Genomic DNA, 22,234 nt, shown 5'->3' with positions numbered 1-22,234 from the left:
AGGGGAAAGTTTAATGTCTGTGATACATCAGATTTAGTTGCCTCCCCCAGCCCCGTTATGAAGACAAATACAGTCCTATCCGATAGAGAAAAGACAGATGAGTGCTAGCCTGAGGTAAGATCAGCTAGATGAGCCGGAAGCTTGGTAACTTTAAATAGCATATATTGTTTTACATTCTCACACTGAGAATAGAAACTGTTAATCAGTTAGACATTTCCAAGGGTAATCAATTTTGAATCCAAATTAGCCTTATATTCTCTTTACTAAGCGACCTTGTGTTAGTTCTCCTCCCAATGTCTGAAGAATGCAAGTTCAACAGAACTCAGCTGTATACCAAAAAGTGTTCAATGAAAAAATATCCACCAAGAAATAATATCATGGTCAGATCTTACGTTTTTCTAAAATGATATTCATAATTAGAGGTTCAAACTTCTTTTCCCTGGAATCGTCATCTTTTGTAACAGTCTCACAGCAGATGGTCTTCTAAAAGGCTATTCTTACTTTTGACCCAGTCTACAGAGCAGTCAGATAACCAGGTACACTGAGCATTTGATGGTGATCATTACCTTTGCAAATTTTGAAGTAAGGACTTTGGAAATCAATTAAGGACTTTCTTTTTCTAGCTGGAATACTTACATCTATTTGGTTCAATAAGCAAATGAAAAAATGCCATAAAACCAATATAATCTATTTTGTGTGGATAATCCACTTGCTATGGTAGAAAAAGGAGGAAAGGAAGAGAGGATGATGAAAGACAGGAAGTGAGGGAGGAAGAGAAAAACTCGCCAGGCTGAGAAGCTTTTCCCTGTGGTCTCTAGGGGCCAGACTCGTAGAGCATAAAATACATACATGAACATAGAAATCAGACATCTAGGGTACCAACTTCATTATCTGTTGCAATTTCCGAGGCCCTTTGAAAGCTGTAGCTCCACAGTTCCTAGCTTTGTACAGTCCTTGTTAAATATATCTACAGATACGTTTGTTTGTTTCCCGGTTACAGTGAGTCTCTGCCATGCTGTGAAAGGGTGTGTGCACCGAGGGTGGAACCCTCCTGAAGCAGGTCATCACTGCTGACTCAGCCTCCTGCAAAGGATGGCTGTCAGCCTCTGCCTGGCCTCATTTACTGAAATGGCTCGGCCCCTGGGTGGATATGCATGGGAAAGGGAGGGCAGTCCGGAGCTGCCGACCTTCTTGAGCTTCTCAGGGGTTGGGGAATCCGTGGGTTTTGGCAGTCCACGCAGGCTGGGCGTGCCGGTGCCTCGTCCACAGTTCTGTCTCACACTGCTTAGCTCGCGGTGATTACCGACTGCCGAGGCAGGGGAGGTTAGGGCACCCTTATTGAGGGAACATGGTAAGTTTCCTCCGCTCCTCCTGAGCTCCAGGAGCTGTTCTTTAGCTTGACTCAAAGCCTCCGTTAGTTCAAAGCGTTCTTCACACTCTCTGCGCACTGTTTCCTGGAGAAAAGTGTTCTGAAAAGAGATGAGGAAAAAGCACCCCTGGCTTTAAACAGTTTATGTAAGTGGAGCGTTACTGACAACTTAAATCAGAGCTGAGCAGCAGGTCAGAGGCTGTATTCTCTGTCTTTTTAATACTCTACCCTATGAGACAGAGAAAGGAAAAATTGAGCGTGGGGCTGGAAAGGATGCTAACAGAACGTTTAGTTCAGCCCTTGCCCTTTGTAGTGAGGTGGAATGACAGTCCAGCGTAGGGTGTGACGGGGCAAAGTCCTCATTTGTATTTATACTGCATACACACATGGTCCCCATTCCCATATTTTAAAAAAGCTATTGGTCTATTATTTGCTTCTGCTTGTTTTTAATTTTTAGAGGAATTGGCATTTGTGGCTTTGTCGTCTGGCTCTCATCAACTCCACCTGAATGGGAAGTCAGGGGTGGGGGAAGCATCAAGCTGCAAGCAAGGAGGATTAATTGATAAGGTGCTGTGTTAGATCCATCACATTTATTGCTCCTGACATAGTCACCATAGAAAGGCCCAGATGCCACGGTCGGTTACGTAACTTGTTGAGAGCAACTGGGCCCTGAAGTGGTAGAAGCCTGCTGCCTCCTAGCCCTGTGCCTGTGTGAGGCGTCTACTTCATTCACATTGCAGGCACACACACTTCATGTCTAGGACATCAAGGAGATAAAAACTGGTAAGATATTTTCATCTGATTTTCCCAAGAATTCCAAACTCTATCGATTTGACCATTCTTTTAAAAAGGAGCCTACTGTATTATTTATCTATTTACAGTATTTATTTATATGTATAGCACTGTATACATCTATATTTCTCTATACGTATATACATTATTAATCTATACATGCAACAAGCTGGGAAAATGGGTAGAAGTAATCAAATTTAAGTTGTTTTTTAATTAATTACTATAAAATACCCCAGCTTAAGAAAACTTTGAGGAGTCAGTTTTCACACACACACAGAGAGAGAGAGAGAGAGAGAGAGAGAGAGAGAGAGAGAGAGAGAGGATATGTAGGAGTAACAAGTGTACAATATGAAAAGTCAAGAGATGGGGATGGCAGGGGCACTCATTAGAGAAAAATAAGATCTAATCAACTCACTGCACTTGAATTTGAGCCTCAGAGGAAAGTAATACTCTACAGAAAACACACCCAAGGCAAGTCTCTTAGAAAGTGGCTTCGGGCAAGTGGCAAAGGGACTGGAAAGGTAGAGCAAAGAGAAAGTCCTCCTCTGCAGCAGGTGCAGCTGGAGCCAGTGCGGTGCCAGCAGACTTTGGGCTGTACTTTCCAGCCAGCAAGGGCTGAACCAGCCAGCTAGTTCTCAGCTTGCACATTCCAATTCCTCCTGGCCACCGTCCAACTGAGAGGAAGATCAGTGAGTGGGGGTGGGAGAGGGCTGCTGTCTCAGCATGAGGCCAAACACTCTGCAACTCATCCTTCAAGACTTTTAGTCTTCAGAACAAAGGATTAATTCTCTTTCTATTTCCCAAACCAGGGAGGCCTCGGAACTGAAGACAGGATCCACAGTTGGGACGTTCACCTGTGCCAAGACACTGATCTCTTGGGTGGATATACTAATACCCTCATTTTCTCTGCTGACTTTACTGTCTTCCCCTAAATTAATACTACAACACAGTTTTGTCCAACGAATAGTTTAGGTGATACAATTTCTTCAATTATAGTGCAAGATATAAAAACAGAACACTGGAGAGTTTAGGAAATTGCTATTTGAGGAGTGGAGTGTGCCAGCACACTAAGAGGACACGTGGACGTGACACAGCAGACACATTTGTGGAAAATTCCATCCTGTGTGAGGAGTGTCATGGCTGAGGTTGTATTGTTTCCAGAACTTAAGCAAGAGTGCTGGGGTATGCAAACTCTTTTTGTTTGTCTGTTTATCTGTCTGGTTGGTTGGTTTGATTTTGAGGCAGAATCTCACTATGTAGCAGCTCTGGCTGTTCTAAAACTCACTCTATACTATCTAAACCTCAGACTCACAGAAACCACCCTCTGCCTCTCTGCTTCTCTCTGTTTCTCTCTGTTCCCCCCACCCCACCCCACCCCACCTCTGCCTCCCAAACGCAGACACTAAAGGCATATATGTGTTACTACATCTGGCTGTGGCAGACTTTTAATATGTATTTTTACTGAGTAACATGAAAATATATGTAAGCTAGAGTATGCTTGATGAGGCTGGAAATCACATTCAACATGAGAATGACCAGGAAGGCTGCTGTCCTCTACACATTTGAGATAAAATGCTCTTGAGCTACATTTTACCATAGCATGGTCAAGTAATTGTTGCTGGATTGTAACAGACTTGGAAGTCAAAATGAAATGGCAGGCATGCATCAGGTAAAGAAGGCAAAGTGGGGTTTCCAAGCAGAGGGGGCAGCAAGAGACACATCCAGGAATGGAACATGGTTGCTAGCAGGCTCAGCTTATAGACACAGGAGAAGAGATCAGCACTGAGGTAGGAGGAAGTGAGCGAGTCAGATAAGGAAAATCTTGGCAGTGTGTTTTTGCTGGAGATTTTACTTGGCTCTGAGAGGGCCAGCTGGATCATGGGAAGATACTTCAAGCAGGGCACTGGCACGGTCATATTGGCATGAAAAGCAGCATACCAGGCCAGCTTTGTGAAAGACATGGCAGGGTTGGGTAACAGGCAAGATGGGAAACAGAGTATAGCAGGGACTAAAGTTTTTGTAGAGGAGGTTCTGCCCTGAGCCCTGGGTGAGTGTGGCCCTGGGTAGAGGAGAGAGAATTACTGCTCTGGTCCTAAAACCCATCCATTGGTGTTGAGCACTGTCTATAGCTGCCTCAGACAAAAGGCTGCTTCAATTGGACTTACAATAATTAATTGCTTAATTACCCTCCCACTAAGTTGGCAGGTAGAAGATTAAAATGTAAATTAGCTCATTATGTACTTAAAACTTTCTAATATTAAAAATGGCCAATTTCCTACTTTTTGAATGTTACGAGTGACTGGTTTATATTTGTATTCATTTTCACCCTTAGAAACAACTGAGTATTTTCAGTTGCAAACACAGAGAAGAAGCAAGAGAAGGCTTTGCTGGGTGGCCTAATCATTGTGAAGGTGAGAATCCTGTTGTGGTGTTTCAGAATCAGGTGTATTTGGCATAGCTGGGCAGAAGTGGAGGATCCCAGGAAAGAAGTCTTCATTGAAGAAGCAACACAGATGGCCTTGTTCGTCTTTTACACTACTGAGGTCCTGACCAGTCACAAGATGATAGAGGACACAGTTTCTGCCAGCTCTAACCAGATAGAAGTCAGGAAAGTGGGTGTCCAGCCAGCTGGGTTGGTGAAGGAAGTTCTGTGGACAAGGTGTGGAAACTAGACAGAGTTAGCAAAAGATGTGCCCTGCCTCCATCCAGTCAGTCAGCCCAGCACAGCAGGACAACAATGGAAATGGCTTTTTGGTAAACTAGGAATGAGAAACTAAGTAAAAGTTTAGGAACCAAGACAATTAGGCAGAAGCATTAAAATTATATACTCATCCTTGCAAACACAATAAAACCAACTATTGTAAGCTTCTCAGAATAAAAGTCATAAAATAACAAAATCCTTCAGAATAATGGCCTTCAAGAGCCAATTTTTCAAGATGGGGGAGAAGAGCCTAAACAAACATTATTTAGGATTTCCTCTTCTAAATCAACAATACAATTTTAAATCTTGTCACCATTAATTAAGTGAAATGAAGCAATGTCTCCATATTTCTTCCCAATGTATCACTGTCCTGCCATCTTCCTTCTTTACAAGTAGAGATGCCCTTGCTGAGCCCACATCTGCGCATGCTCCATGGCCAAATTCTTGGGTTCTCAGCTCATCTGTCCCCTCTGTCAGCCAGCCAGGCCTAAGCAGGATCCTTAAAAGCTTTACTCTTTGAAAGAGAAACTGACGCTCCAATTTCATGCCTCAGGGTCTCAACTTGTTTGATAACTTACTGACCAGACTTGGATTTCTTATCTCCTATACAGAATTACCAGAGAGGAACATGCCATTTTGTCTATATCAATTACATACGTATTTATTACATATGCACTTGAAGTAAAAACATATTCCCAAATGAAGGGAATCCCTTTTGAAAATAAGCCATTTGAGCTTGCAAATGCTACGTATTCATAAAATTCCACCTTATAGGTTTACATAAATCCATCATCACTAAGTTTTATCAAATGATCCTATATAAATGTTTTTTGAAACAGATTTCATATTTGTAGCAGATTTCATATTTAGATATCAAAAGGTTTATATCACCCATGATCCCAATATTTTAGAAGGTTACACAAGATCTCTATTCAGTTCTTCCGACTCCCCACAGATCACCACTGTGCTAACAGTTTGGAGACACATTCTCTGGAGTCTGCAGCACATAGCTTCAACTTGTACTTTCTTTTATTGTTTCTTAAACAAAAGCAAACAGAGGATGCTGAGGCAAAGCAACCTAACAATAAAAACAGGTGTGTTGACGCAAATACAGACTGACAAAACTTCAGCCACAATTTTGACATTTGAATGCTCTAAGAAGGGAAACACTGCAAGTCAACACATTTGGTGACTAAATCTGGCTGAACTAATTATGTATTCATTTATTTCATATTAGAGACAGTTCTAAAACATTGTGTGGTCTTTGGCTGTTTATGATTAAAGAGTGAGTTCCCAAATGACATGTGGTGTGTGTGTGTGTGTGTGTGTGTGTAGGGTTATTGACTAGCATATTTCTGAGCTAGTAGACTTGACATGAATATAGCCACTGTCTTAGATATCCCGATGGCCAGCAAACATGGGCTCTTCTAAGTTCTTGGTTGTCTGAACCACGGGAAAGGAGTTTGTGACAAGGACTGGCTGTATCCCACTTGTTTCCTACAACTCTTGCTCTATTCCTTGCTCTGACGTATTTTCATGCACAGTGTCTTTTTCATTCTGCTAGAGGGAACATGTCAGGTGTCTTTCTAGGCAGGTGGGTTATGATACTGGGTGTGCTGTGTGTCCCTGAAAATCAATTTGCTCCTTTTACTCTCAATCAGTTCTATTTTGGGCTCCACTCTTTGATCCTGTCTTCAGAGGTGTTTTGTGTCTCCCTATTCTGAGCCTCCCTGTGGTACCATATAATTAGGTTTCTTCTTTGGGATCCCTTCTCCAACAATGGGTACTAGGTTTCACTTTTTATTTCATGGCAGTTCAGTGAGATAGAGACAAACAGCCATTCCATTCTTCATGGAATTCTCCATGTTTAACCAGGAGTACTGTTTTCTATTTTTAAACTACCATTAGGTGGGCCATAAGAACTGCAGAAATTGAAACCTCTGACCCTCTTACTCTCTTTTCTATGGTCTTCAAACAACAAAAAGATTGAGTTCTGTTTTCCTTTGGATCTACTTTAAACAAATTACACTCTTCCTCTAAATCCCAAGATCATCATGAGGCCCCTTACATTGGGCCACACTGTCTTTAAAAAAATCCATGTGGAATGCACATGAGGGAGGGACCTCTGTTACCAAAAGCACATCTCATTTTAATTTAGCTTTAATGACAATGTGCTACTTGCTAACATTAACTTCTATTCTCATTTTTTTGTTTTTGATGTTCCAGTTTTTTAGTGTGTGTCTTTTTCCCAATAAGAACTTTCTGGAGTCTTGTTTAAATTTACATTTCCAGTACTTTTGTTTTCCATCCCTGTCCTGTGAGTTACTTCATACACCTTCTCACTGTCCTGTCTTGTTGCTGTGTCAGTCTCAAGTCACTACACTGAGGAAGGCCCAGTTTGCCTGTCAGAAGCTCCAGCTTCCTCCTTATCCTTTCCTACAGTCAAAAACAAATCCCACTCACTCTCTGACCTCTTGAGAGAGCACAGGGCTCCTGACTTTCATTTGTCTCCTTAGGAGAACACTAACTTTTTTTAATTTGGTATTTTATTTATTTACATTTCAGATTTCATCCCATTTCCCCTACCTAGAAACCCCCTATCCCATCCCCACTCCTCCTTTTTACTTTTATACCATTTTAATTACATGAATGTATTAAGGTCTGTTCTAGGTTGTGGAACTAGCAACACAATAGATGCAAATAGTCAAGGAACAAGCAAGGCAATAAACATAAATAGTCAAAGAACAAGCAAGGAAATAAAGTTCCGTGAATACTCCTGTGATTACTGTTTCTAAGGGCTTATCAGGATGACCAAAATATCTGAGCCTACTTCCCTATCCTAGCCTAAAGTTACTTTCATGCCTGAAGCCTACTTCCTTGTTCTAGCCTAAGATTTAGATTTCTGCCTGAAATTACTTCTTTGTTCTAGCCTAATGTCAGAATACTGCCTGAAGCCCACTTCCTTGTTTTTGGCCAATGTTATATTCCTGCCAAGCAGCCCCTTTTTTTGTCCTTGGCCCACATCAGATTCTTGCCAAGTAGCCCCAAAAGCTCTCCGCCTCTCCCTCTTTTTTATTTCATAAACAAGACTGAACCTGTCTTAGGTCACTCTGCCAAGAATGCTTTCCTTACCCGTCATGGAATGTGCACTATCCAAAGCAATGCATTTATGTCTTAGGTTGGTAAGGCTCTGTGCAGAATCTTACCCGTCCTTGGCTTGCCAGCCTGTTAATTTAATAACTCTGTCTGGGGGTCCATTTTCAGTTTCAAGCTGTGTACTTTGGCTGCCAACATGTTGATGTTGTTAAAGACAAACTTTAACACGATGAGTAGGAGTAAAAGTATTCCCAGGATAAAAAGGGATAGCATGGTCAAGCTATATATGCCATTCTTGAAGCTTGACCAAAATAGAAAAACTGACCTCAGGCCGTGGGTAATTTTATCTGCAGTATCTGCTGCATCAACACTCAGCAGGGCAGCATTCTTTAAATTCATAAGCTCACTATGCAAAGTTAAAACATCCAGAGAGGTGTTAGAATTATGCCAAATACACTGCAAGTGTCTTTAAACTTTTTCCTAATTATAATGACTACCACTGTAAATTTTAGAAGTAACACAACTCCATTGGTATTTGGCAGGACACTAAAGATGGCTCTTTAATCTTAAACTCTGAACCTACTTCTAATAATTTGAATAGGATAAAGAGCATCAATCTGCCAGGAGAACACTAACTTGTCTTTATTCTAATGGGATTTCTTTCTCTAAGTAATTACAGATTTTAATTCTCCAGAATCCAAGGAACTTAAAGTGTCTGAAGAACATGATGAAAACACACAGAACTTTCCATTTCATATGACTTTATTTACAGCTCACATTCTTCCTGCTCATAAACTCTACTACTTTCATTGGCTCATTTCCTGTTTTATAAGCATAATCTGTTCTTTGGCATGTTAACCCAGAAAAATAGCCTAAAATATTTACTTATATTTCAGTTCTCATTATTTAATTTGAAGTGATATTTTGATAACCTCTGATGGAAAACCTAGTCTACTTGTCCCTGCCATTAAAGGAAACTGTCCTGTTGAATACTTTTATTGGATTTATTTTATAAACAATAGTTTCTCCCTTCTATTAATGAGCCATGACTATTTTCATACTAACCTAATATCATTTTATGTTTTAGAAGTTCATATTTTATTTTTTTTTAGCATATATTTGCTTATTACATGTGTAGGAGTCCTTGAAGGTCAAAGAGGCATCATCCCCTGGAACTGGAGTTACAGGCAGTTGTGAGCTGACATTTGAGTGCTGTGAATTGAACCCAGGTCATCTGGAAGAACAATCTTGGCTTTTCACTGCTGAGCCATTGACTTCTCCAGGCCCAAAAGTCCATATTTTTGAAAAAGAAATCTGTCTTAATACCTTTCACAACTAGGAGCCATGTGAGATGAGCTCTCCTTAGCTATCTGGTCTAAAAATAAATCCACCCTTCCTTATTAGTTTTGCTAACATTGCCTCCAGAGGGTATGGTCAGAAGATGCAGTGTAGACTCATGCTTGAATACTTGGTTTCTAGTTGGTGGAATTGTTTGAGAAGGACTAAGAAGTGTGGCCCTGGAGAAGATGTGTCACTGGGGGCAGGCTTTGAGGTTTCAAAAGACTGGCCACATTCCCAATGTTTCTTTCTACTTCCTACTTGTGGATCAAGATCTGAGCCTTCAGCTGCTGCTCCAGCCATCCATCTTATAGAGATAATCAGCTGTACTGAATGAAATAAATCAAAAGTTGTCAATAAAAGGCTGATTGGCCAATGAGCTGAGGTAGGATTAGAAGGTGGGACATCCAACAGAGGGAGGAGGAGATTCTGGGATTAAGTCAGAGTGGAGAGTCATCCCAGACACAGAAGAAGACAGATCATATGAAGCTGAAGACCAGGTAACCAGCCATGTGGCAGGACTTAGAATAAAATAAATGGGTAATTAAGATACGAGTTAGTCGGGAAACAGAGCCAAAGCTATTGGCTTAAACATTTATTCATGTATAAAAAGTGTCAGAGTTGTTATTTCTGGAAACAAAGTAGACAGGTGGAAGAATGTGAGTTTGATGATGGCTTCTATCACACCATCTCCATACCCTTGCACCACCATAAGCGCTAGCCCTCTGGGAGTGTAAGGTCAACTAAACTTATTCTTTTATTGCTGTGATAATGATGTTTAACTACAGCAATAGAACAAATCACAGCAAAAGTAACACATATAGAAGCTTTTGATGGCCCAGGACCACTTTTCTGATAGTCACATCTTAGGTATTTGCTTATCATGAATGCATGTAGATTGGACTTACTGGCTCATTTGTAATACGCAGAATACAAAGAAAGCTATGAGCTGCTGTCACTTCTGGGTTGCCTAAGGACTGTGGGTTCTGTCTTGGCACCCTTTCTCTACTGGTTTCGAGGGAAGCCAGCAGACAATGTGAGTTCTTTTATGGAGAGGCTCATGTGGCACAGAATTGAGGGATGCTATGGGCCAACAACCATGGGTTCTCTATTAATAGTCCATGAGACTATTAACCTGTTAATATAACTTTGCTCATATTAGTTAGCTAGAAGCCCAGCCTATCACTGCTGACCCTCTAGCTGAGACCACTGCCTCTTGGACACTCTCACACCAACCTCATAAGAGATACTGAACCACAGCAAGCCAGCTAAACTATAATAGTTTCCTTATCCACAGAAATGTTGAGGGGCTGGAGAGATGTCTCAGTGGTTTGGCATGCTTTCTGTACAATCATAAGGATTTAAGGTTATACCCTAGTACTCATGTAACAAACTAGATGTCTTGCACATACCTGTAACTCCATCTCTGTGGGTGGTAGAGACAGGAGGATGATGGGAGCTTATTGGCTTAGCTGAGGACACCTCCCTGACAGGCCTAGGTTCAGGGAGACATTCTATCTCAAACAGGCTAAGAGTGACAGACAAGGATACCTGACACCCTCTTCTGATCTCCACTGGTGAGCACAGTTGTGTGCACCAGCACCTGTAGACATATACTAACACAGACACATATGTACACATAAATATAAGCAAATAAATCTTTCAAAAAAGAAATGAGACTATTAATTGTTATTGTTTGAAGTCATTGTCTCAAGTAGTGACAAATTATAGGCTTGTAATATAGGGTGTCTCTACCCTTCAGTCTAAGGTTTTCATGTGATCAATTTCTGTGTAGGTCATTTCTTTAACATTTCCCAGAAAGTAGTTACCATTTTTTTCAAATTATACCAGTATTTATCTAGTATAGTGCTCAATACCTACATAGACAATAATTTGCATTTTTTAAAAATTTGACTTTGTTCATTTTCGACTTGTCCTCTGACTGAGTCACTTCTTATTTATTTATTTATTTATTTATTTATTTATTTATTTATTTATTTATTTTACATTGCCATTCTTTTGGACTTGCTAGTCCAGTGACTTGGCCTTCCTCTCCTTTTGCCTGATGTTTTCCATAGCAGTGTTAGTGTGGACTCAGTAGAAGTGAGTCAGCAGTTCCCCTTTCTCAGTTTCTCCAGTGTGCCTCCCCTGCCTGTCCTCCTTCATGAGATAGCTGGCTGGCCCTCTAGGGTCCCCTCCTCCCCCAGCCCAAGCTGGATTGGATTTACTGTTTTGTGTTTATTTGTTTTGGTTTTGTTCACTTTTAGAGTAAAAGTAAGTGATCTTGACTAGGAGGTATTGTGGGCTAAGCCTGAGATTGCTTTGAAATTTAGAATCAAAAAGTCTTCCTGGAATAGGGATCTTTGTCTGCCTGAGATTCAAGTTTGAGTCTTGCCTCTCTCATTGTGTGAGCCTGTGAAACTCTCCAAGCTTATTAGTTAGCTCTTCACCTGTGACACGTAAATAAAGTTAGACATTGTTCTTATTTAGCACTTTACCCATCCCATAGTTCATCTTTATGATGATATAAGCTCTCAGTTTTGGTTGGAAATTTAAATATAACAAGAATATAGTGCTTATTATTAATAAATGATATTATTACTAGTACTTTCCATTTGCTTCTTTATTAACGTGCCAATAAGGCCAACAGAAATCTTATTTCTCACTAGCTTCAAAACCATTCATTTATCTCTATACGCTATATTGTTGTAAGTGCGATCGAGTATTACAATTAACTGTTACAGTATTTCTCAGATGCTTAGCAATTCATCATAAATAAGCCATAGATAAAAATTTCTCAAATAAAGTAAGACAGTATTGAAGTAACTGTGCAAATGTAAGACAGAAGATGAAAGCATGTAAGCTGCCTTACAAGGTCAGGTTGTCAGAGCTGTAAAACATGAAACTCAAATTATCTTTATGTTGTCCATATATTTTTTTTAATGTAAGCAACATGTGCTCTGAAATTTTCTTTGGCAAAGATTTACTATTAAAGCAAATACGATCTAATCTGTAAGATTCCTAGCTGTGGAGCTTTTAAGTGATTATTTGCTGCACAGAACTGGACACTAGAAAGGGTTCGGCCAAAATGGGACATCACTATCATTCCAATGCCCCCCAGGGTTCTCGAAACTTGGTGGAAGAGGAAACAGAAAAGGTGTAAGAAACAGGATTTTCTCCAGGACATGACAAGATCCTTGTGTTTTTGAACACTGCAGAGGCTGAAGCTGCCCACACAGAGCCACACAGGATCAGGCCATGGTCTATCATGGAGAGGAGGGGCCCGTGAGCCTCCCACCCCTAACTGAGAAGCACTATTGACAACTAATGGCTGCTAGGGGAAAGATGGTCAGGTTTTCTTTAGGGAGTGGCCCAGGGTAGATGGACCAGGCCCCAGTAGATGGCTGCACACTCATGCATATATGGGACTCTGACTAAAAACCAAACACCAAACATCAGATTGGGAAGAGGTCTTGAGGGGGATTCACGAGTTGAAAGAAGGGAAGGGGTGTGTATGAATATGACTAACAGAGATACATGGTATGTATGTATGAGATTATTAAAGAATAAATAATACTTAAAATAAGAGAGAACTGCCTCACAGAAGCTAAGGGATGCCAGGGAGCCAGGCTGTGACTCTCTCCTTGACCTCCGACTGCCTGTCACATTTGTGTCTGTCTGTCTGCTTTTTAAGGGGCCAGGCTCTTCACTGGGGGTTATCTGCTTCCTACCTCTTCCTGTGACTGACTGAACTGCTGCAGCAGCTGTGTCTGGGCCAGCCTTACTCTTTCCAGCTCATCTGACTTCTGTTTCATTTCCTTCTTCAACTCTTCGGAAACTGAATCATCATGGCCAGTTTCCTTCTTCAAACGACACTCGAATTCTGCAACCAGATTTTTCAGGTCTTCAATTTCTTTTTTCTTTGATTCAGACTCTTCTGTGTATCGTGCATGGGATTCCTGGAGTTTTTCTTGGAGAGAGGCCACTTCCAGCCTCAGGTCTTTTGTAGCATCTGCGATTAGGCCAGCTATCTGTAAGATACATCTCGTGTTAGTATATAGACGACAGTTTTTAGGGAACCATAGAGCTCTTGCTGTTTCTTCTAATAAATCAGTGTGCTTTCATGCCATGACATATGTAGGCCTTCAGATATTTTGTAAAGTCAACACAGACTTTTATTTATTTTTTTCCTAAAATGGTTTCCTATTAACTACTTGGGCACCCTTGGAAATGTTTAAATCTCTGTGACCGAATCTATCTGCCAAAACTAACTCAAGTTTCCACAAACAGATCGGAGAGGGCTTGGCTGGGCTCTGGGATCTCCAGGTGCCTGACTGGGTTTTTAGAGACATGGAAAGAGAATGCCACAGTTGTGCTCCACTCTCATAAGAACACCAAATTCCCCTGGGATACAGTTTTTCTTTCTTATATATGGATACATGTACCCCAGACACTAGCTCAGTCTTCTATAGCTGCACTCCCCCACTTCTTGTGAACACAGACATTCTGTACTGTTCTACATGTAATGACAGTGGGGTGCCAGTAAATGTTTAAAAATACCCACCCCTATCTCTCTCAGGTCAACTTTGTATCTAATTTTAATGGTGAAATCCCTTTGCCACGACAGCTGATTGGCCACGACTGGTGACTTAGCTGGGAAGAGACATGCATAGTAGTAGGCTCTGGAAAGCCAGGACTGGCTACATAGCATTGGCAACTCAACCAATATGATGGAAGAAGTAACTATTACATTTGAGTGAACTGAACTGAAAGGCAAGTGGCCACTGTGGTGTCGTCATGGCAGTCCTAGAGAAAACCAGGACACAGTGCAAAGGTGTCTCCTCTCACCTTACACAAGAACATGAGACAATAATTCAGGGAACTTTCTGCCCAAAGGATCCATTCCAAACAGAAAAGACTTTTCTTTTTCCTTAGAAAACAAAAAGTTAAGCTTGGTGGCTCATGCCTGAAATCCCAACCAAGGCAAAAGAACCATTGTGGGTCTATGGCCAGCCATGACTTCATGGTGAGTGCCAGACCAGCGTGAGCTATTGTTTTAAAAAACAAAAAGAAAAGCAAACACACAAAACATCAGCAAGCAAACACCAGCAGAACAGAAGAGCAGGCTTGCAGAAGCTCGCCTAAGGTCCCCTACTTACACTCTCGTAGGAAACAAGCCATGGAAACCTGGAAATGCCACAGGCAGGGGTTCCCAGAGCTCTCTGGATCAGTACTTAAAAACAGTATGCATCTAAAATTTGTTTCAAATGTTAAATTTACATAAGGAATAACTTTGGGAAGAAATCTGTTCACTACTGTTAGTCATTTCAGAAATTAATATTCTTCTATTTTCAACTAGTCTAGAAGGAAGAAAGGGTCATTTGGGTCTGAACAATGGTTTCCCTCCCCTTAGAGCAGAACTGACAATGACAAAGAGCAAGCTGTCCTTATGACAGGAGCTTCACAGAGCCACAAATAAGTTTGGATTTTAAAATAGGAGTCAACGTTTAAAAATCAGATTTCACTTAAAAAAATTGAATTTAGAACTTTTGTAAATAATGGCATTATTTTGTTCAAATTTCTCTGCCCATGAAGTTCCAAGCTACTCAGGGCAACTGTAGTTATGAGCTGTAGGGAGAAAGGAAATGGCCACTCTGGGGAGCCTTTGGTGCCAGGACCTCTGTGGGAAGATGTATGAACCTGTCCCAGACAGACCAGACCATCAGGGGAGGAAAAGCACGAAGGTCCCAGCATGTACTTCATTGTTTTAATAGGAATTCACTTAAAAAATTCAAAAATTCAAAGATTAAATCATCAAGAATTTCAGGACAGAAGCACCTGCAGAGCCTCCTGGGTGGGGCCAGGTACTAACTGCATGTGTCATGGACTCTAGTGGCTGGTCCTCCTTATTCATCATGGACTCTGGAGTGGCTAAACTCTCCATCTTCACACAGAAACAGAGGTCCTTAGGCTGTTGGATGCTTAATTAGATTTCTTTCTTATGTGTAGCATGTGTGTGCTTAAGGTTAGAGCCTATGGACCTGGAGTTGTCGGGGTTGTGAGCCGTGATGTAGGTGCTTAAGTTTGAACCTCAGTCCTCTGTCAGAGTAAATGCTCTGAATGCAGAACTCTCTCTAGCCTCTAACATGGATTTTAAAACAGATTTAAAAATAAAAATTATATTTTAGTGACATTTATCTGTATGTGTTTGTTTATGTTTGTGTGTATGTCTGTGTGTCTGTGTGTTTGTGTCTGTGTGTGTCTTTGTATACAGGTACGTGTATATCATGGTGTATATGGAGAGGTTAGAGACTATCATGTAGAAACTAGTTCCCTACTTGCACCATGTGGATCCCAGGGTTGATGTCAGGTTTTTAACAGTGGCGAGCACCCTCACCTGCTGAGTCACCTAGTAGTCCTAGCACAGATTCTTAATGAGGTTTTTCAAAATTCACACTGAATTTTGATTCATTCTCTTACCCTCTGCCTCTCTCTCCCTCCCTTCCTCCCCATCCTTTCCTCCTTCTTTACACTTAAGTCATATAAAAGCAGGAATAACCTGCCTAGCTTGGTAGTACACATTTGTAACCCCAACCCTTGGGAGGCTGAGGCAGGAGGATGTCTCCTAAGTAAAACCAACAACCAAGCAAAAAAGCAGGGGTACTTCAACGGACTCTGAATTTTATAGCATTTTATAATATATTTCCTCATCCAGAAATGCTTAGAATTAATTAGAATTAAAATATCTTCAAGATATTTTAAACCTTCAATCAAAAAGGTTAAACTCTAGGAAGGAAAATTTTAATTGTGTAAAATACTTTATTATCTTTCGATATTGGATTATGTAGCTATGCTAGTTACGAGTCATGAAGTGCAGTCAGTTTTAGAGATAAGTCCATGTCAGTAGAAAACAGATGCATATGGAGCTCAGCTGTGTGCGTCTGTAATTTAACTCCAGCATCCTTTCTGAAGAACAGGCAAAGCAAACAAACCATTAATCTGTGTGGGCAGAACAAACGTGTGGAAAGGAAGGCGTGCCCGAGGGGAGCATGCAGCCTGTGTCACTGAGCATGCCTGAGGGGAGCATGCTATGTGTGTCACTGAGCATATGTCACATGGCATAGCACCAGCAGTGCTGACAAACCTTCCTCTGCAGGCCCTCATGTTCTTGCTGATACTTCCGGATTATTTCCTGGTGTTTTTTTTTTTCAATGTCAAGTTCCAGTTTAGCTTCCTCCTTAAAGAGAAGAGCTTGGTCCTGGAACTCAATGAGATGCCGGGCTCTTTCCTTGTTGAGCTCAGCTTCAATCTGGAAAACAGCATAGTAAAACATACAAAGCCATTTTACCTTGAAATAAATACATTCAATGTATTCTCAGACTAATTTTTTGTTGTTGTTGTTGTTGTTGTTGTTTTTTCAAGACAGGGTTTCCTGTGTAGCCCTGGCTGTCCTTGAACTCACTGTGTAGACCAGGCTGGCCTTGAACTCAGAAATCCACCTGTCTCTGCCTCCCAAGTGCTGGGATTAAAGGCATGTGCCACCACTGCCTGGCCAGACTAATTTTTAAAATAGCCAAATATCAAGTTTTTAATTAAAGCATTCTCCAGTGATCTTCTGGACTTCTTTGGGATCTGCTGTAACAGCTCCCTGTTTGTCTTTCACTGCATTAATTTGGCCATTCCTTCTCTTTCCTTTGGTTTGTCTATAGATTTGTCAACCTCGTTAATATTTTCAAAAAACCAACTCTGCATAATGCTGTTTGTTATTTCAGTCTCTCTTTCACTAATTTCTCCCATGATGATGTTTATTTTTTCTATATGTTGCATTTAGACTTGGTTTCTAAGTTTTCTAGAGCCTCGATGTATAACATTAGATTATTTTTTAGAGCTTTATAATTTTTAAGAAATATAAACATTTAGAGGTACAAACCTTCCTTTTAAGATAATGTGTCTATATCCTCGAGGTTTTTGTAGGCTATACTCTCATTTGCACTTAATTTAGGAATTAAAACACATTTGTCCTTGATTTTCCCCCATGCCATATTGATTATTTAAAACTATATTGTTTGATCTGCAGGTATTTACGTATTGTCTGAGATTGGCACTGCTAGTGGTTCTAGTTTTATTCCATTGTAGTTTTGTATGATTCAGAGAAGTATTTCAATTATTATATATAGCGTAAGGCTTGCTTTGTGGATTCTATTGTGAGTAAGTTTGGAGCGTCTTCTTTATATTCCTGAGAAGAATGTTTATTTCCTACTTGTGGCATGGAATGTCCTATAGATATCTATTAAACGTTGTTGATATGTGGTACACTTTAAAAAAAAATGTTAACTTAGAAATGTTAACTTAGAAGATATCTCCTCCAAGTCAACCTTGGGTCAAATATTCTAGTAACTAAAACTGAAAACTTTAAGTAGAGATGACAGATACTTAAAACGACTAAAAGCTTACTCATTCACACTGCTAACTCAGTTCTCATCAGGAACGCTGAAAAACAAAACAAAATAAAAAACAAAACAAACACCCTCCACCCCCATACCATGACTATAACCTCAGTCATAACTGAGGTTAGAGTATGCTCAGCTGAAAACACAACACAGCTGAAGTGTCAAGTGGCTCTGTCACACGGCCGGTCACAGTGTGGTACGAAGTCACAGGCTGACATGTTAATGTGAGTGAGACTAGAATGAATGGAAAGCAGTCATCCACATCCACACATAGACTCCAATGGAATCACAGTGCTGGAAGGGACTTTAGAAACCCCTGGTTCAGTCTCTCATGCCCCATGAACTGTGGAAAACACAGTAAACACTTCGGTTTGAGATGGACTTGACACTTGCTGGCTGTGTGACCTTAAGTTGTGACCATATGCTCTCCTGGTGGGGTTGTAACTAGTTCCTTTGGGGCCTTTATGAGGATTAAATGAGGCAAAGCATCCCTGTAAAGCTGTCACATGGGCAAGAATTCAACAGGCCACGGAGACTGCCTCCACGTGCAAGCCCTGCAGTCTTTGCTACAGAACTGACATGGAAGGATGTCCCACAGTGCCCCACACCTCACAAAACCATAACTCACTTCTTCCCCAGCAGGAGTTTCCATTTCTGAGCATTAAGCGGTTTTTCCTGTAGTTCAGCCAACATCTTCCTCAATGTGGCTTTTAACTATTGGCTTTGGCTCTGCCTACTAGAGCAAGAGACAAGAGACCTGTGAGTAACTGAGTAACTCACTGTAGACTTCGTCTTCTGAGATCAGAGATGAGATCCCTGCAATGGAGAGGTTCCAGCTCTGCACTGTCCCATGCTAAGATGGTAAATTATTCGGGGTGTTGTGAATGCCAGGTAAACTGGGAAGAGACTGTTAACCCTGACTGTTTCTGTGTTTTTGGTCATTTAAGAAAGAACAAGGTCAACCTGAATTTCTCACGGGATCCCTGAAACTGAGATACCAAGACACAGAAAGTTTGCTAACAAACTTTACAGGAAGCCCTTTAGATTAAATAATGAGTTAAGAGACTAGCCCTGGGATCAGTAGGATTTACTGGCTGGAGGACAGAACTGGCAAAGTGTAGACACAACAAGAGGAGATATTCTGGCTCTCTCAAAACACATGTCTACATTGTTTGGGGAAAGGTTACTAGTGACCTTGATGGGAAAGAGCACTCGCTGAAGAGCAGACGCTCATGACCGCCTACCCCTAGATGGTCAACTCCCAGGTAAACTGCACAGTGTAGTCATCTTCACAATGGCCCTAAAGACTGTTTCTCCCTCACTTTCCTTGTGTTTGCACACAGCACATCTTCCCAGCTATTCCTTACCCCTTGACACCCAACAAAACAAGTCTTCAACCCATTCTACTACGCCTCTCATTCCACTATACTAATTCTCCTGACAAAGGCCGTTCTCCAGTCCATGTTCTGTATGACATATAGCATTCTTCACAAAGTATAGGTTATTTTATTCTCTTAGTGGTTTCTTAATGCATTGATTAAAAAAAAATCAAAACTTCTCACATGATCTTTTTTCTAGGCCTACAGGACACCTTTGTGTGAACTGATGGGGAACCCTTTTCCTTAGGTGAAAAAGTCTCACACTGGGTATGTGCTTGGTAAGCATGTACAGGCTGGATTCTTGCTCCCTTTTCCTTGCCCAGGACTCTGCCAGATGCAGCCTGAATGCTGTATCTTTTGGCTTTTTCCATCCTGACTCCCAGTGCTTTAACTGTTGACTACTGTACTTCAGCAAGACTGGGTGGGGTTGAAGAAGCCAACAACTTGTGAGGAAGAAACTCTTTCCAAAATATCTGACAAGTTCAAGTTAGAACTTTAAGCATTAATAGTTTATAAGTTGCTTGGACACTGCTTTTTTAAAGCAACCTAATTTCTTTGTTGCCCAATGTTTTGCTTTTTCCCTCTTTATCTTTCTCCACACCTCCTTCTCCTTTTCCCTTCCCACTCTTCTCTCTCCAATCTTTGCACTGGGGCTGGGGGTTGAATTTAGGACTTTATGGGAGCTAGAAAGAACTCAGCCACTAAACTGTATCTTCAGCACCTTAAACATTTTTGGAGCAGCCTGGGACAAAACATGTGTCAAGGCACTTAAGTACCAAGTGGTAAATTGAAAAAGAAACCTGTATGGTTGATTGGTAGATACCAGTAATTATTTTAGGACAGACTATATCTTGTAAAATTATATAATGTAAGTGGGACAGGGCAACTATAAACTAGAAGACAAAGCCTTTTAAAGAAGGAGTTTCCTTAATTCTGTTCATAGACAAGGGATTACTTAGGATATAAGTGGGTTCCGGCTGCAGATGAAATAAGGAGCTGGTCCAAGAAGGAGAGGGTGATGGTGGCCAGCACCTTTAGTGAGCAGAGGGCTCCATCCTGTCTCAGCACATGGGTCCTCTCGCCTTAGGGCTATTACAGGAAAAGAAGGAAAGAAAGAAAGTATCTACGGGAATGGGAAAGAGGAAGAGTAGCCAGCAGTACCAGTTTGCTTCCAGTGTGCACAAACCGAGAAAGACAAATAAAGTGATTCACTTCTGTTGGAATCTCCAAAACTTGAGGGCAGCTGTGACCAGGTGTTGTCACATCACAAGGCTACCAACTCTGTCATGACAAGACTATGATCACAGTGAATTACTTGACTATATTACTTACCATTGAGAAGACGAATACAGACCAAGAGTCTGCTTATGTTTTTATATAAATGGACAGAGTAGCTTAGAGGGCAAGACAAGTTTTGTACAAATTAAGTTATTTTGCTGATGATGTTCAAATAAAGCACAAATTACTTTATATGTAATAACTAAGTTATTTTAGCAATTGTGTGGAAACAGATTCCTAAAAAAATTAAGCATAAATATTATGCAAGCTTACACAAAGTCAAACCTGGGTACAAAGCTCAGGCTTTAATTTTGTTTTTCATTCTTCTGTGTCTTCTCGTGGTTCAACCTGTACCCTTGCTAATGGCTCCGGGACTCCAGAACCTGTATCCTTGCTAATGGCTCCGGGACTCCAGAACCTGTATCCTTGCTAATGGCTCCGGGACTCCAGAACACTCTAGAAGTTGCTTCTGGAATTCCTTTTGTGTTTGCTACTGAAACACATTATCAGTATTTTTTTTTTTTTTACTATCTGTATATAATATTGATGTATGAAGTACTATCTTTTCACTATTTTCTAAGTGAAAGTTTTGAGGCTGAGTCTGTTGTTCTTTGTCATCCATGGAGACAATTCCCATGTGATGATATAACAACTAACATCGGGAGATATCACAATTCACAATTGTACATTGTACTACAGAGCTATAGTAATAAAAACAGCATGGTATTGGCATAAAACCAGACATGTCAATAAGTGAAATAGAATTGAAGATCTAGACATAAATCCATATATTTTATGGACACATGAGTTTTGACAGAAGAGGCCAGCTATACATATTGGGAAAGGCCAGCATCTTCAACAAATGGTGCTGGTCAAACTGGGAAGCTACATGTAAAAGAATTCAAATAGATCCATACTTATTACCCTGAACAAAACTCAACTCTAAATGGATCACAAACCTCAACATAAAACCAGATACACTGAACCTGATAGACGGATAGAAGAGAGAGTGCAAAGTAGCCTTGAATTCACTGGAACAGGAAAAGCCTTTCTGAACAGGAAATCATTAACATAGGCATTTAGATCAATAATTAATAAACGGAACCTCATCAAACTGAGAAGCTTCTGCATGGCAAAGGAAACTGTCATCCAGACAAAGTGGAACCCTACAGACGGGAAAGGATTTTTACCAGTACATATCACATAAAAGGTTAACTAATATCTAAAATATATAAAGCATTAAAAACCTAGATATCAAGAAAACAAGTAACCCAATTTAAAAAATGGGGTACAGATCTAAACAGAATTTTCAAAAGAGAAATCTCAAATGGCTGAGAAATATTCAACAACGTTGGCCAGCAGGAAAATGCAAATCAAGGCCACATTGAGAGTTCATCTTATACCTGTCAGAATGGCTAAGATCAATAGAACAAGTGACAGCTCACCATGGCAAGGATATGAAGTAAGGGGATACTCCCTCGATTTTTGGTGGGAGTGCAAACTCGTATAGCCACTGTGGAAATCAGTGCAGTGGTTTCTTAGGAAGATGGGACTCAATCTACCTTAAGACTCAGCTATACAACTGCTAGGCATATACCCACTCCTAGGCATATACCCAAAGGATATTTCATTCTGCCACACAGACATTCAGCTATATTCATTGTTGCTATATTCATAACAGTCAGAAATTTAAAACAACCTAGATACTTCTCAACAGAAGAATGAATAAAAAAAAGGGGTATCTTTATACAACAGAGTAATTGTAAATTCTCAAGTAAATAGATGGAACTAGAAAAAAATCATCCTTACTTGAGTATCCTGGACCCAGAAA

The 22,234-nt window shown here is 40.6% G+C and overlaps 1 protein-coding gene across 1 annotated transcript in view; it reads right to left on the bottom strand.

Moving 5' to 3' along the window:
• Positions 1 to 977: 977 nt before the first annotated feature.
• Lekr1 (leucine, glutamate and lysine rich 1) overlaps positions 978 to 22,234 on the bottom strand; it is a 168,304-nt gene continuing 147,047 nt past the window's right edge. Inside the window, exons 11-13 of the mRNA XM_028763565.1 lie at positions 16,441 to 16,605; positions 13,028 to 13,327; positions 978 to 1,469 (exon numbers count right to left, since the gene is read on the bottom strand). Coding sequence (XP_028619398.1) covers positions 1,065 to 1,469; positions 13,028 to 13,327; positions 16,441 to 16,605 — 870 coding nt within the window. The 3' untranslated portion in view covers positions 978 to 1,064. The remainder of the gene's footprint in view (positions 1,470 to 13,027; positions 13,328 to 16,440; positions 16,606 to 22,234) is intronic.

This window comes from Grammomys surdaster, unplaced genomic scaffold (assembly GCF_004785775.1).
Source record: "Grammomys surdaster isolate TR1022 unplaced genomic scaffold, NIH_TR_1.0 139, whole genome shotgun sequence".
Classification (NCBI taxonomy): domain Eukaryota; kingdom Metazoa; phylum Chordata; class Mammalia; order Rodentia; family Muridae; genus Grammomys; species Grammomys surdaster.
The sequence above is the reverse complement of the archived record's forward strand: the minus strand, read 5'-3'. Positions and strand labels throughout refer to the sequence as shown.